The sequence below is a fragment of the Halichoerus grypus genome, chromosome 3 (assembly GCF_964656455.1).
Source record: "Halichoerus grypus chromosome 3, mHalGry1.hap1.1, whole genome shotgun sequence".
Lineage (NCBI taxonomy): Eukaryota > Metazoa > Chordata > Mammalia > Carnivora > Phocidae > Halichoerus > Halichoerus grypus.
This window is the reverse complement of record NC_135714.1, coordinates 103,717,804-103,731,277: the sequence shown is the minus strand read 5'-3', so window position 1 is coordinate 103,731,277 and position 13,474 is coordinate 103,717,804. Positions and strand designations below refer to the sequence as shown.

The 13,474-nt window shown below is 35.7% G+C and overlaps 1 protein-coding gene and 1 long non-coding RNA gene across 3 annotated transcripts in view; one reads left to right on the top strand and one right to left on the bottom strand.

Annotated features, from left to right (window-relative positions):
- LOC118540155 (uncharacterized) overlaps nt 1-13,474 on the bottom strand; it is a 46,048-nt gene that overhangs the window by 16,768 nt on the left and 15,806 nt on the right. The window lies entirely within an intron of this gene.
- BBS7 (Bardet-Biedl syndrome 7) overlaps nt 1-13,474 on the top strand; it is a 50,683-nt gene that overhangs the window by 22,146 nt on the left and 15,063 nt on the right. The window contains exons 12-13 of the mRNA XM_036099193.2: nt 6,797-6,871; nt 9,619-9,684. Of these exons, the coding sequence (XP_035955086.2) occupies nt 6,797-6,871; nt 9,619-9,684 (141 nt within the window). The remainder of the gene's footprint in view (nt 1-6,796; nt 6,872-9,618; nt 9,685-13,474) is intronic.

Here is a 13,474-nt window from a genome sequence, read left to right as displayed (position 1 = left end):
CTCCAGCGCTAGGGGAATACTGCACATAGAATTCATGGCTTTTTGCCCACGATTCTTTAGTCTTTCAAAGTTATTTTTTTAAATTTTCTTGCTTTTCTTTTTCTTTTCTTTTATTTTGAATTTTTCTTTTTCCCTTTTTCAACGAACATCTTATCAATCCCTTTTTAAAAAATCTTTTTTATTTTTCAGTTTTAGAGTCATAGTCTATCCCTTCATAGTAGTTAACCTTATTTTTGGTATATATATAAGTTGTTCTCTCTTTAAAATTTTGGGATACAGTTTCTTCTAACAGACCAAAATATACCCTAAATCTCTAGTGTATGGCTTTGTTCTAGTCTCCTGCCTGATCACATTCTCTCCCCACCCTCCTTTTTTTTTAATTTCTCTTCTTTCGTTTTTCAACCAACTTCTTATCAATTCCTTTTATAAAATCTTTTATAATTTTCATCTTTACAGTCATATTCTATCCCTTTGTTGTATTTACCCTTTGTACATATATAAGCTTTTCTTTCTTTAAAATTTTGGGAGGCAGTTTCTTCTAACAGACCAAAATACTCCCCAAATCTAGTGTGTGGCACTGATCTAGTCACCAGCCTGATCATATTTGATCATATTCTTTTCTTTTTATCTTTTCCTTTTTTTTTTTCTTTTTTCGTTCTTTCCCTTTCTTTTCCCCCAGTTTCAGGTCTCTTCTGATTTGTTTAGTGTATATTTTTCTGGGGTTGTTGTTACCCTGTTAGCATTTTGTTCTCTCATTGATCTGTTCTTCTCTGGACAAAATGACAAGATGGAAAAAATCACCTCAAAATAAAGAACAAGAGGCAGTACCGACTGCCAGGGACCTAATCAATACGGACATAAGTAAGATGTCAGAACTAGAGTTCAGAATGACGATTATAAAGATACTAGCTGGGCTTGAAAAAAGCATGGAAGATATTAGAGAAACCCTTTCTGGAGAAATAAAAGCACTAAAATCTAACCAAGTCGAAATCAAAAAGGCTATTAATGAGGTGCAATCAAAAATGGAGGCTCTAACTGCTAGGATAAATGAGGCAGAAGAGAGAATTAGTGATATAGAAAACCAAATGATGGAAAATAAAGAAGCTGAGAAAAAGAGAGATAAACAACTACTGGATCATGAGGGCAGAATTTGAGAGATAAGTGATACCGTAAGATGAAACAATATTAGAATAATTGGGATCCCAGAAGAAGAAAGAGAGAGAGCGGCAGAAGTTATATTGAAGCAAATTATAGCAGAGTACTTCCCTAATTTGGGGAAGGAAACAGGCATCAAAATCCAGGAGGCACAGAGAATCCCCCTCAAAATCAATAAAAATAGGTCAACACCCTGACATCTAATAGTAAAACGAGTCTCAGAGACAAAGAGAAAATCCTGAAAGCAGCTTGGGATAAGAGATCTGTAACCTACAATGGTAGGAACATTAGATTGGCAACAGACCAATCCACAGAGACCTGGCAGGCCAGAGAGGACTGGCATGATATATTCAGAGCACTAAATGAGAAAAATATGCCTCCAAGAATACTATATCCAGCTAGGCTGTCATTGAAAATAGAAGGAGAGATAAAAAGCTTCCAGGACAAACAAAAACTAAAGGAATTTGCAAACACGAAACCAGCCCTACAAGAAATTTTGAAAGGGTCCTCTAAGCAAAGAGAGAGCCTAAAAGCAACATAGACCAGAAAGGAACACAGACAGTACACAGTAATAGTCACCTTACAGGCAACACAATGGCACTAAATTCATATCTTTCAATAGTTACGCTGAATGTAAATGGGCTAAATGCCCCAATCAAAAGACACAGGGTATCAGATTGGATAAAAAAACAAGACCCATCAATATGTTGTCTGCAAGAGACTCATTTTAGACCCAAAGACACCTCCAGATTGAAAGTGAGGGGGTGGAAAACCATTTACCATGCTAATGACACCATAAGAAAGCTGGGGTGGCAATCCTTATATCAGACAAATTAGATTTTAAACCAAAGACTATAATAAGAGATGAGGAAGGACACTATATCCTACTTAAAGGGTCTATCCAACAAGAATATCTAACAATTGTAAATATCTATGCCCCTAACATGGGAGCAGCCAATTATATAGGCCAATTAATAACAAAAGCAAAGAAACACATTGACAACAATACAATAATAGTAGGGGACTTTAACACCCCCCTCACTGAAATGGACAGATCATCTAAGCAAAAGATCAACAAGGAAATAAAGACTTTAAATGACACACTGGACCAAATGGACTTCATAGATATATTCAGAACATTCCATCCCAAAGCAACAGAATACACATTCTTCTCTAGTGCCCATGGAATATTCTCCAGAATAGATCACATCCTAGGTCACAAATCAGGTCTCAACTGGTACCAAAAGATTGGTATCATTCCCTGCATATTTTCAGACCACAATGCTTTGAACCTAGAACTCAATCACAAGAGGAAAGTCAGAAAGAACTCAAATACATGGAGGCTGAAGAGCATCCTACTAAAGAATGAATCGGTCAACCAGGAAATTAAAGAAGAATTTAAAAAATTCATGGAAACAAATGAAAATGAACACACAACTGTTCAAAATCTTTGGGATGCAGCAAAGGCAGTCCTAAGAGGAAAGTATATAGCAATACAAGCCTTTCTCAAGAAACAAGAAAGGTCTCAAATACACAACCTAACCCTACACCTAAAGGAGCTGGAGAAAGAACAGAAAATAAAGCCTAAACCCAGCAGGAGAAGAGAAATAATAAAGATCAGAGCAGAGGGTGCCTTGGTGGCTCAGATGGTTAAGCATCTGCCTTCGGCTCAGGTCATGATGCCAGGGTGCTGGGATCAAGTCCTGCATCAGGCTCCCTGCTCCTTGGGAGCCTGCTTCTCCCTCTGCCTCTCTCGCCCTCTCTCTCTGTCTCAAATAAAAATCTTTAAAAAAAAACAGAGTAGAAATCAATGAAATAGAAACCAAAATAACACTAGAACAAATCAACGAAACTAGGAGCTGGTTCTTTGAAAGAATTAATAAAATTGATAAACCCATGGCCAGACTTATCAAAAAGAAAAGAGAAATGACCCAAATAAATAAAATCATGAATGAAAGAGGAGAGATCACCACCAACACCAAAGAAATACAAACAATTATAAGAACATATTATGAGCAACAATATGCCAGCAAATTAGATAATCTGGAAGAAATGGATGCATTCCTAGGATGTATCAACTACCAAAACTGAACCAGGAAGAAATAGAAAACCTGAACAGACCCATAACCACTAAGGAAATTGAAGCAGTCATCAAAAATCTCCCAACAAACAAGAGCCCAGGGCCAGATAGCTTCCCAGGGGGATTCTACCTAACATTTCAAGAAGAATTAATACCTATTCTTCTGAAACTGTTCCAAAAAATAGAAATGGAAGGAAAACTTCCAAACTCGTTTTATGAGGCCACCATTAGCTTGATCCCCAAACCAGACAAAGACCCCATCAAAAAGGAGAATTACAGACTAGTATCCCTGATGAACATGGATGCAAAAATTCTCACCAAAATACTAGCCAATAGGATCCAACAGTACATTAAAAGGATTATTCACCACGACCAAGTGGGATTTATTCCTGGGCTGCAAGGTTGGTTCAACATCCGCAAATCAATCAATGTGATGCAATACATTAATAAAAGAAAGAACAAGAACCATATGATCCTCTCACTAGATGCAGAAAAAGCATTTGACAAAGTACAGCATCCTTTCTTGATCAAAACTCTTCAGAGTATAGGGATAGAGGGTACATACCTCAATATCATAAAAGCCATCTATGAAAAACCCACAGCGAATACCATTCTCCATGGGGAAAAACTGCAAGCTTTTCCCCTAAGGTCAGGAACACAGCAGGGATGTCCACTATCACCACTGCTATTCAACATAGTATTAGAAGTCCTAGCCACAGCAATCAGACAACAAAAAGAAATAAAAGAAGTCAAACTCTCACTCTTTGCAGATGATATGATACTTTATGTGGAAAACCCAAAGGACTCCAACCCAAAGCTGCTAGAACTCATACAGGAATTCAGTAAAGTGGCAGGATATAAAATCAATGCACAGAAATCAGTGGCATTCCTATACACCAACAACAAGACAGAAGAAAGAGAAATTAAGGAGTCGATCCCATTTACAATTGCACCCAAAACCATAAGATACCTAGGAATCAATCTAACCAAAGAGGCAAAGAATCTGTACTCAGAAAACTATAAAATACTCATGAAAGAAATTGAGGAAGACACAAAGAAATGGAAAAACGTTCCATGCTCATGGATTGGAAGAACAAATATTGTGAAGATGTCAATGCTACCTAGAGCAATCTACACATTCAATGCAATCCCTATCAAAATACCATCCACTTTTTTCAAAGAAATGGAACAAATAATCCTAAAATTTGTATGGAACCAGAAAAGACCCCAAATAGCCAGAGGAATGTTGAAGAAGAAAAGCAAAGCTGATGGCATCACAATTCTGGACTTCCAGCTCTATTACAAAGCTGTCATCATCAAGACAGTATGGTACTGGTACAAAAACAGACACATAGATCAATGGAACAGAATAGAGAGCCCAGAAATGGACCCTCAACTCTATGGTCAACTAATCTTCGACAAAGCAGGAAAGAATGTCTAATGGAAAAAAGACAGTCTCTTCAACAAATGGTGTTGGGAAAATTGGACAACCACATGCAGAAGAATGAAACTGGACTATTTCCTTACACCACACACAAAAATAGACTCAAAATGGTAGGAAGACCTCAGTGTGAGACAGGAGTCCATCAAAATCCTAAAGGAGAACACAGGCAGCAACCTCTTCGACCTCAGCCACAGCAACCTCTTCCTAGAAACATCACCAAAGGCAAGGGAAACAAGGGCAAAAATGAACTGTTGGGACTTCATCAAGATAAAACGTTTGCACAGCAAAAGAAAGTCAACAAAACCAAAAGCCAACTGACAGAATGGGAGAAGGTATTTGCAAATGACATAGATAAAGGGCTAGTATCCAAAATCTATAAAGAACTTCTTAAACTCAACACCCAAAGAACAAATAATTGAATCAAGAAATGGGCAGAAAACATGAACAGACATTTTTCCAAAGGAGACATCCAAATGGCCAACAGACACATGAAAAAGTGCTCAACATCGCTCGGCTTCAGGGAAATCCAAATCAATACCTCAATGAGATACCACCTCACACCAGTCAGAATGGCTAAAATTAACAAGTCAGGAAACGACAGATGCTGGCAGGGATGTGGATAAAGGGGAACCCTCCTACAGTGTTGGTGGGAATGCAAGCTGGTGCAGTGACTCTGGAAAAGAGTATGGAGATTCCTCAAAATGTTCAAAATAGAGCTACCCTATGACCCAGCAATTGCACTACTGTATATTTACCCCAAAGATAACAAATGTAGTGATCCAAAGGGTATGTGCACCCTGATGTTTATAGCAGCAATGTCCACAATAGCCAAACTATGGAAAGAGCCACGATGTCCGTCAAAAGATGAATGGATAAAGAAGAAGTGATATATATATACAATGGAATATTATGCAGCCATCAAAAGGAATGAAATCTTGCCATTTGCAACGACGTGGATGGAACTGGAGGGTGTTATGCTGAGCGAAATAAGTCAATCAGAGAAAGACATGTATCATATGATCTCACTGGTATGAGGAATTCTTAATCTCAGGAAACAAACAGGGTTGCTGCAGTGGTCGGGGTGGGAGGGATGGGGTGGCTGAGTGATAGACATTGGGGAGGGTATGTGCTATGGTGAGCACTGTGAATTGTGTAAGACTGATGAATCACAGACCTGTACCTCTGAAACAAATAATACATTATATGTTAAAAAAAAGAAAAGAAGATAGTAGGAAGGGAAAAATGAAGGGGGGGAACTGGAGGGGGAGACGAACCATGAGAGACTGTGGACTCTGAGAAACAAACTGAGGGTTCTAGAGGGGAGGAGGGTGGGGGGAAGAGTTAGCCCGGTGATGGGTATTAAAGAGGGCACGTTCTGCATGGAGCACTGGGTGTTATACGCAAACAATGAATCATGGAACACTACATCAAAAACTAATGATGTAATGTATGGTGATTAACATAACATAATAAAAAAAAAAAAGAGCTGCATTTAATAACTCTAGGAGCATCATTTACATAGAACTGGGTGCAACAGCTGTGTCCTAGAAACTACCTCTCCAGGAGAGAAAAATTATCTCCTTTCTGTGTTATAGGTGAAAATAAAATTGATAAAAATGAACTGATATAATCAGAATGGCCATATTAGGAAGATTATACTTTAAGGGGGGTGGTGAGAGATGACAGTCTGTGATCTCTGATAAAATTTGAAAAAAAATAAGTCATTGTGATATAACATTTATTCTTTATTGCATTTATTTTCTAGAAGTACATATTATCAAATATAAATTGAGAATTCATATGTTCAAATTTAAAGATGACTATGAACTAGAACCCTTAGAGAAAATGTTTTGTTGGGTGCCTGAGTGGCTCAGTCGGTTAATTTTCTGCTTTTGTCTCAGGTCATGATCACAGGGTCCTGGGATTGAGTCCTGCATTGGGCTCCTTGCTCAGCGGGGAGCTTGCTTCTCCCTCTCCCTCTGCCCGTCACCCTGCTCTCGTGCTCTCTCTCTCTTTCTCTCTCAAATAAATAAAATCTTTAAGAGAAAATAATGTTTTGTGAAAATTTTTAGTTTTCCATCTGAACCATTTTTTTTTTTTTTTAATATTACCTTTAGAGTGATGTTCCAATAGACTTACTTGATGTGGATAAAAATTCTGCTGTTGTCAGCTTTAGCAGCTGTGATTCTGAGGTGAGTACAAAGTATAAACAACTTTTCAGATACTTTTTCTATTATGCCATTTTGAATAAAGTCTATAAATGCTACTAGGGTTTGATGTTTCTTCTTCTATCTCTTTTTCATAACCTTTCCCTGAAAATCAGCTTCTGCTCTTTTTCCCTGTTTTCGGATAATCCAGAAACCTGGGGTGTTATCCTAGATTCCTTCCTTTCTCTGATCTGTTAAATCCAATTAGTCACTAGTTTCTGCCAGTTCTATCTCCTTGGCTATTATATCTTTCCTCTGCTTCATTTCTACTTTTTTTTTTTTAATTTTATTTTTATTATTGTTTAAGATTTTATTTATTTACTTGAGAGAGAGAGAGCATAAGCAAGGGAAGGGATAGTGGAAGAGGGAGAAGCAAAGACTCCCTACTGAGCAGAGAGCCCGACGATTCAAGGCCCATCCCAGGACCCCGAGATCATGACGTGAGCTGAAGGCAGACTCTTAATGGACTGAGCCACCCAGGCGCCCCTTCATTTCCACTTCTGTTAACTTTCCAGGCCCTTATCATGTTTGCTTGAATTACTCGTCACCAGTTTTTTTGCCCCCAGTATCGCCTCTCACCTCGAGGCTCTGCTGTACACTACCACCAGAGAGGTCTTCCTAAAGTATAAACATCTCTCTGTCATTTCTTTTCTCAAAACCTTTTAATGATTCCTTATTCCCTGCTGCATATAAGTCTAGATTTCTCATTGTGGCATAACAACTTTCTATGATTCAGCTCTTGATTATATCTCTAGCTTATCTCTTACCAGCTGCTACCTTCCCTCCCATGCACATTATTTCTGCCAAACTGAAGTTCTTAAAATTTCTTGAAAATGCTATATAGTTTCACACATCCTACATTTGAACATGGTCTGTTCCTTCTGCCTGTTCTTTTTCACCTTTTCTGGGCTTGTTGAATCTTGCTTAACCTTTATTTAGTAGACATTTGTTGAGTACTTACCATGTGCAAAGTACCTTGGATGAGAGTGTGTCAGAGGTTTTGGATATGCTTACTATATCACTTCTTTCTGCTTAGTACTAGCTGACTAGCATTCTCAGAGCTAAGTGTGGCTCCTGAAGAGAAGTTAGGGTAAAGATAAGGTCTGGAGTAGTTGTATTGAAGAAGGCAAGCCAGAGCAGGAGATGGTGACTAGAGTTGGCAGGTAGTTACACACATAAAAAGGGAGGAATGAAAAGAATAGAGGAAGAACAAAGTTGATAGCTATATTAGGGAATAGTTTTCAATATAATTTTATAGTAAAACTTTTTTAGATAAGAGATTTTATAAGTTGTATTATGTAATATATATGATTTGTCATCCCTGTTTGAGAATAAAACAAAGATTAGGTCCTACATTTTAATTTTCATTTAAAATATCAAGTTGATCTTAAAATTTTAATTTCTTAGTTGCTGTGAAAGATTAAACTATTTTATTTACATCACTGCAGGATTCTTTGAAATGAGTATTTTATATTAATTTAAAATCCATTTTCTAGAATGATGGCTTTAAAACCACCTTGTTATGGAGATTTCAAGTATATATAGAAGTAGAAACAGTAGTATAATAACCTCCATGTACTCATCATTAACTTCAACATATGACCAGTCTTGTTTTATGCTCTTCTCCTTCTCCTATCCCAAACCTAATCCCAGAACTTTCATGTATTTTAATCTTTATCATCCTATCCATAAATACTTAAGTATATAACATTTGTTTTTAATCACATGAAAGCATATTTATTTTTAGGTTGACTGATATTCTGTGTTTATTAAATTTAAATGATTTGAAATTAAAATGCTCAAATTTTCTTTTTGATATTATCTTTTTTATTTCTTCAGTTATTTATTAAAAATAGGGAAATAGCAGTACATGAACACTGAATACTAAATATTTCAAGTTGATTTGTTTTTGCAATTCCTGCACACAGATATATTTCTCTTTTTTTTTTTTTTTTAAAGATTTTATTTATTTATTTGAGAGAGAGAGAATGAGAGAGACAGCACATGAGAGGGGGGAGGGTCAGAGGGAGAAGCAGACTCCCTGCCGAGCAGGGAGCCCGATGCGGGACTCGATCCCGGGACTCCAGGATCATGACCTGAGCCGAAGGCAGTCGCTTAACCAACTGAGCCACCCAGGCGCCCATATTTCTCTATTTTTAGTAGTTTAATATTCAGGTTCAGGAAGTTATAATATTTGAAGTAACCTCTCCACTTTAATTCAACAAGCATGTATTGAATGCTTACAGTATCATCCCAGGCACTGTGCTATTTGCTGGAAATACAGAGAGGAGATATTTCTTAGTCCTCTAAAAGTATTTGTGAAAGTCAAAGACAGTCAACACCAAACACTGATGTTTTTGTCTTTTAATATAAACATTAGGAGTGTGTGCTGTCAGTTAAATTTTTAGGACAATTAATATTTAAATGTTATTGTAGAAGCTCAGGATGAAAGAGCGTGAGCTTTAGAATCTTAAAAGATATGAATTTGAATTCCAGTTTCATTACTTACTAGCTTTTGGGAAATTTTCCTAACCTGTAATGCTGCAGTTTCTTGTCTGTTAAAACTTACTTAGTAAAACTTCACATAGGGTTGTTTGCAAGAATAAAAAAAGCACATCACAGTGTCACCCAAATGATATGTGCTTAGTAAATGGTAAGCATTATTATTATTGATGTTTTTATTATTAAAAATGTGAATTCATCCTTTTTCTTCAACTTTGAATTCTTCCCAGTCAAATGACAACTTTCTTCTTGCTACTTATCGGTGCCAGGCAAATACTACAAGGCTGGAACTCAAGGTAAAAACATTTGAAATTACCTTTAATTGAAAGCTTGAACTTTTCTTCCCCTTGGCGTATCTTACAACATATGATATCATTTCTTTGTATTATTTTCTCCCTGAAATGAGTCATTTGGAGTAATGATTTTTGGATGACCAGTGAGGTTTTAACTCAGCCCCAACCATTATGTCTGCTATTGGCTTCTCTAAAATTATCCATCCTGAATTTCCTCTAAGTGGAATTTTTTTTCTAATCCTCTATTATGGAAAGTTTCAAACCTACGTAAAGGTAATGACTTCAGCTTCAACAGTCACCAACTCATGGCATTCTTGTTTATACTGTCACTGTCCATTCCAAATTATTTTGAAGCAAGTATAAGATATTTTATAATTTCATTTGTAAATATTTCTGTACATATATCCAAAAGAACTGTTTGTTAAAACATAACCACAATACTATTATCACGCCTAAGGAAAATTAACAATAACTCCTTAGTATCATCAAATATTTAGTATTTAGATTTCACTGATTTGTTTCTACAGTTCGTTTGATCCAGTCATTGTCCATAATTTGGTTATTGAAGTATCTGAGCATTTGCCCTATATTTTCCTACCACTCGGATTTCCAATAATGTCATTTATTATCATCTATTCTAGAGAAGATCTTTCAATGTTTTCTTTAGCAATTTAGTAATGTGATCTCCCTTATAATTAAATACTGATTGTATCACACAAATCTGTTTTAGTTACTTAATTTGTGTGAGGTTATTAGGGACTATAACTTTTTTCATAGTGTTCCTGATGTTCAGACTCAAAGCCTGTTTATTTCGAGAGAGATGCTGTTAACATAATAACTTTTTCACATCTAGTTAAGGAAATTCCAGTTAAATGTAGGTTTTTTTCTAAACAATTTATTTTAGTCTGCATAAGTTCCCTTTTGTGTATTTTGAAAGAAAAATTGAAAACTGGAATAAATTTTTTTTCTAAAGGAATATACTTAAACATATTTTATGTAACTTAATTAAGCATTTTAAATTACATTTCCACTGAACAAGACTGTGCCAATAAATTGGGAAGTAGGCCTAAAAATATTAAAAAGCTGTGTTCTTTTTTTAAAATTGGATGCAATAATAGATGCGAGAAAACTACTGAAAAAGAAGAAAAAGGTCGAACTTATCTTGCCATATGGTAAAACGTACCATAAAACTACTATAATAAAAATAATGTAGGGTATTTACAAGGCCTAAGTAAATAGGCAGTGCAACAGAATACTCTAGAAATAGAGCCCACTACACATTTATGGAAATTTAATGGATGGCATTTTTATGTAGAAAAAAATTCTACTGGGGCGCCTGGGTGGCTCAGTCATTAAGCGTTTGCCTTCGGCTCAGGTCATGATCCTAAGTGTCCTGGGATCGAGCCCCGCATCGGGCTCCCTGCTCAGCGGGAAGCCTGCTTCTCCCTCTCCCTCTGCCCCTGCTTGTGTTCCCTCTCTTGCTGTGTCTCTCTCTGTCAAGTAAATAAAATCTTAAAAAAAAAAAATTCTATTAAATTACTATGTCTATTTAAAAATTGGTGTTGACACAATTGGCATCTATCTGAAAGAAAATTAAGTGGATTCTTATCTTAATGCCATATATAAAAAATAAATTCAGATGAGTTAAGTACCTAATTATTTTTAAAAAGAAGGAAATTTAGTTGTCTTCTAGGTAATGGGTGAATATCAATAAAATACAAAGACTGCCTATAACTTGTTAAAAAAAAAAAAAAAAAAAAAAAAGACTACCCAGTAAGGAAAATAGGCAAAGAATATGGATAGACAGTTCACACAAGGAGTCAAAAGAGCTAACAAATATTTTAAAAAAATGTTCTATCTTATTATTAGTTAGGGAAATTCAAATTAAAATAAACAAAATAGATTTTCTGGATCTAACAGATTGGCAAAAAATTTTAAAAAGCAACATCGCCAGATGGCAGGGTTGAGAAAAAGGACATTCTCAATTGTAGCTGAAGAAAATAAGAATTGTAATAGCCACTTCGGAAAAATAAGCAACAGTCCCATTTGGAGGAATCTATTTTATAGCAATAAAATCACAGTATTATACACACACATATGTATTTAACTGCAGCATTGTTTGTAGAGGCAGAAAAGTGGAACCAAAGTGAATATTTAATAATTGAATGGTTGAATAAATAGCTGTTTATGCATTCCATAGAATATAGCACAGCTGCAATTAAGAATTCATTGATCTATTCCTGTTAACATGGAGTGAATCCCATGAAAAACAAAATGTAGATAAAATCCCTATATATATAAGAAAGATATGAAAAGAAACACACCTGTCTGGTATGATAGATTATGCAGTAGGGGGAAAGCATGAGTGGAATGGGAGTGGGTGGGAGGTGATGGCATTAGGAGAGGCAAAGATAAAGGAAAAAAGTGATTATTAGAAATAAAAACAAAGATATCTATGATATAAATAGAATTTATTCATATGAAATTATGCTTTTGTTTTTGTACGTGTGCATAGAGAAATGTATGAAGGCATAACTACCAAAATAGCACTAATGATCATCTCTGGGTGGCAGGATTTTAGGTGACTTATATGTTCATCCTAATTTTTCTTTATATTTTTTAATAATGAATATGAATTGTTATATAATCAAAGAAAGCAGTATGAATTTTTATTCTGGAAAAAATTATGTGCCAGCGTAAACTTACCTTTTAAAAAGAAACCCTAAAATATAGCTGTATCAGATGTATTTTTTATTTTTATCTTTCCTCTTTCCATTTAGAGCAATATTGGAAGTGTAACATCTGCAGAAAACCTTGCTTTAAACTTTTATTTATGTTTCCCATTTAGGTAAAACATTGATTCCCCCCCGCCCGCAACATGCTAAGAAAAGTATGAATTAAAATATCAGCTAGTTTAGAGAAGCTACCATTGTGATACAAGAGGTACCACAATCCATCTCATGAATTCGAACTGAGAGGAGCGGAAAATGGGCCAGGAGGGAGAAGCTGGACAACTCTCCAACTCCTCTAAAATTAGTTCTTCACAGTTTAATGAATTATTATTTTCTGTTAAGTGTTTTGAATTCTCAGGATATCCAACTGGGTATATTTAAAATAGTGCAAAAGAATTTCCTAATCCAAATATGTAATAATTAGATGGTGTATACTTCTCTATTTTCATAGAAAATCAAGAATTAAGTTCTTGGTAACATTTTTTCTGTCAATAGATTTTTTTTTAAGATTTTATTTATTTGAGAGAGAGAGAGCAGAGCACAGGAGGGACAGAGGGAGAAGCAGACTCCTCGCTGAGCAGGGAGCCCAATACGGGGCTCAATCCCAGAACCCTGAGATCATGACCTGAGACGAAGGCAAACGCTTAACCAAGTGAGCCACCCAGGCACCCCTCTGTCAATTGATTTTTTATAACAATAACTGTATGCTGTAATATCCTCATGAGAAATGAAGTATTCCATTTAAGTTTTAGTTCTTTGAAAAACTCACTTATCCCCTCAGCAAAAATGTCTAAATTTTAACCATTTTTTATGTGAATCTTATGAAATATATTTATACACCTGTTTTTAGATGCGGTGGGTAGTATGTGAGAATGTGTGTTTTTTGGAATGGCATAGCACAGCTAAGTGTAGACAAATCACCTAAATGTATGTGGTGGGGATAACTTTTATAGATAGATTAAGTTTGCTTTTGACAGCCAAAATATTTTTAAATTTTTCTTTACTCTAGGTAAAAAGTAGTTGTCTAATAGAATGTCATTTACTTCAGAATATTACAGAAG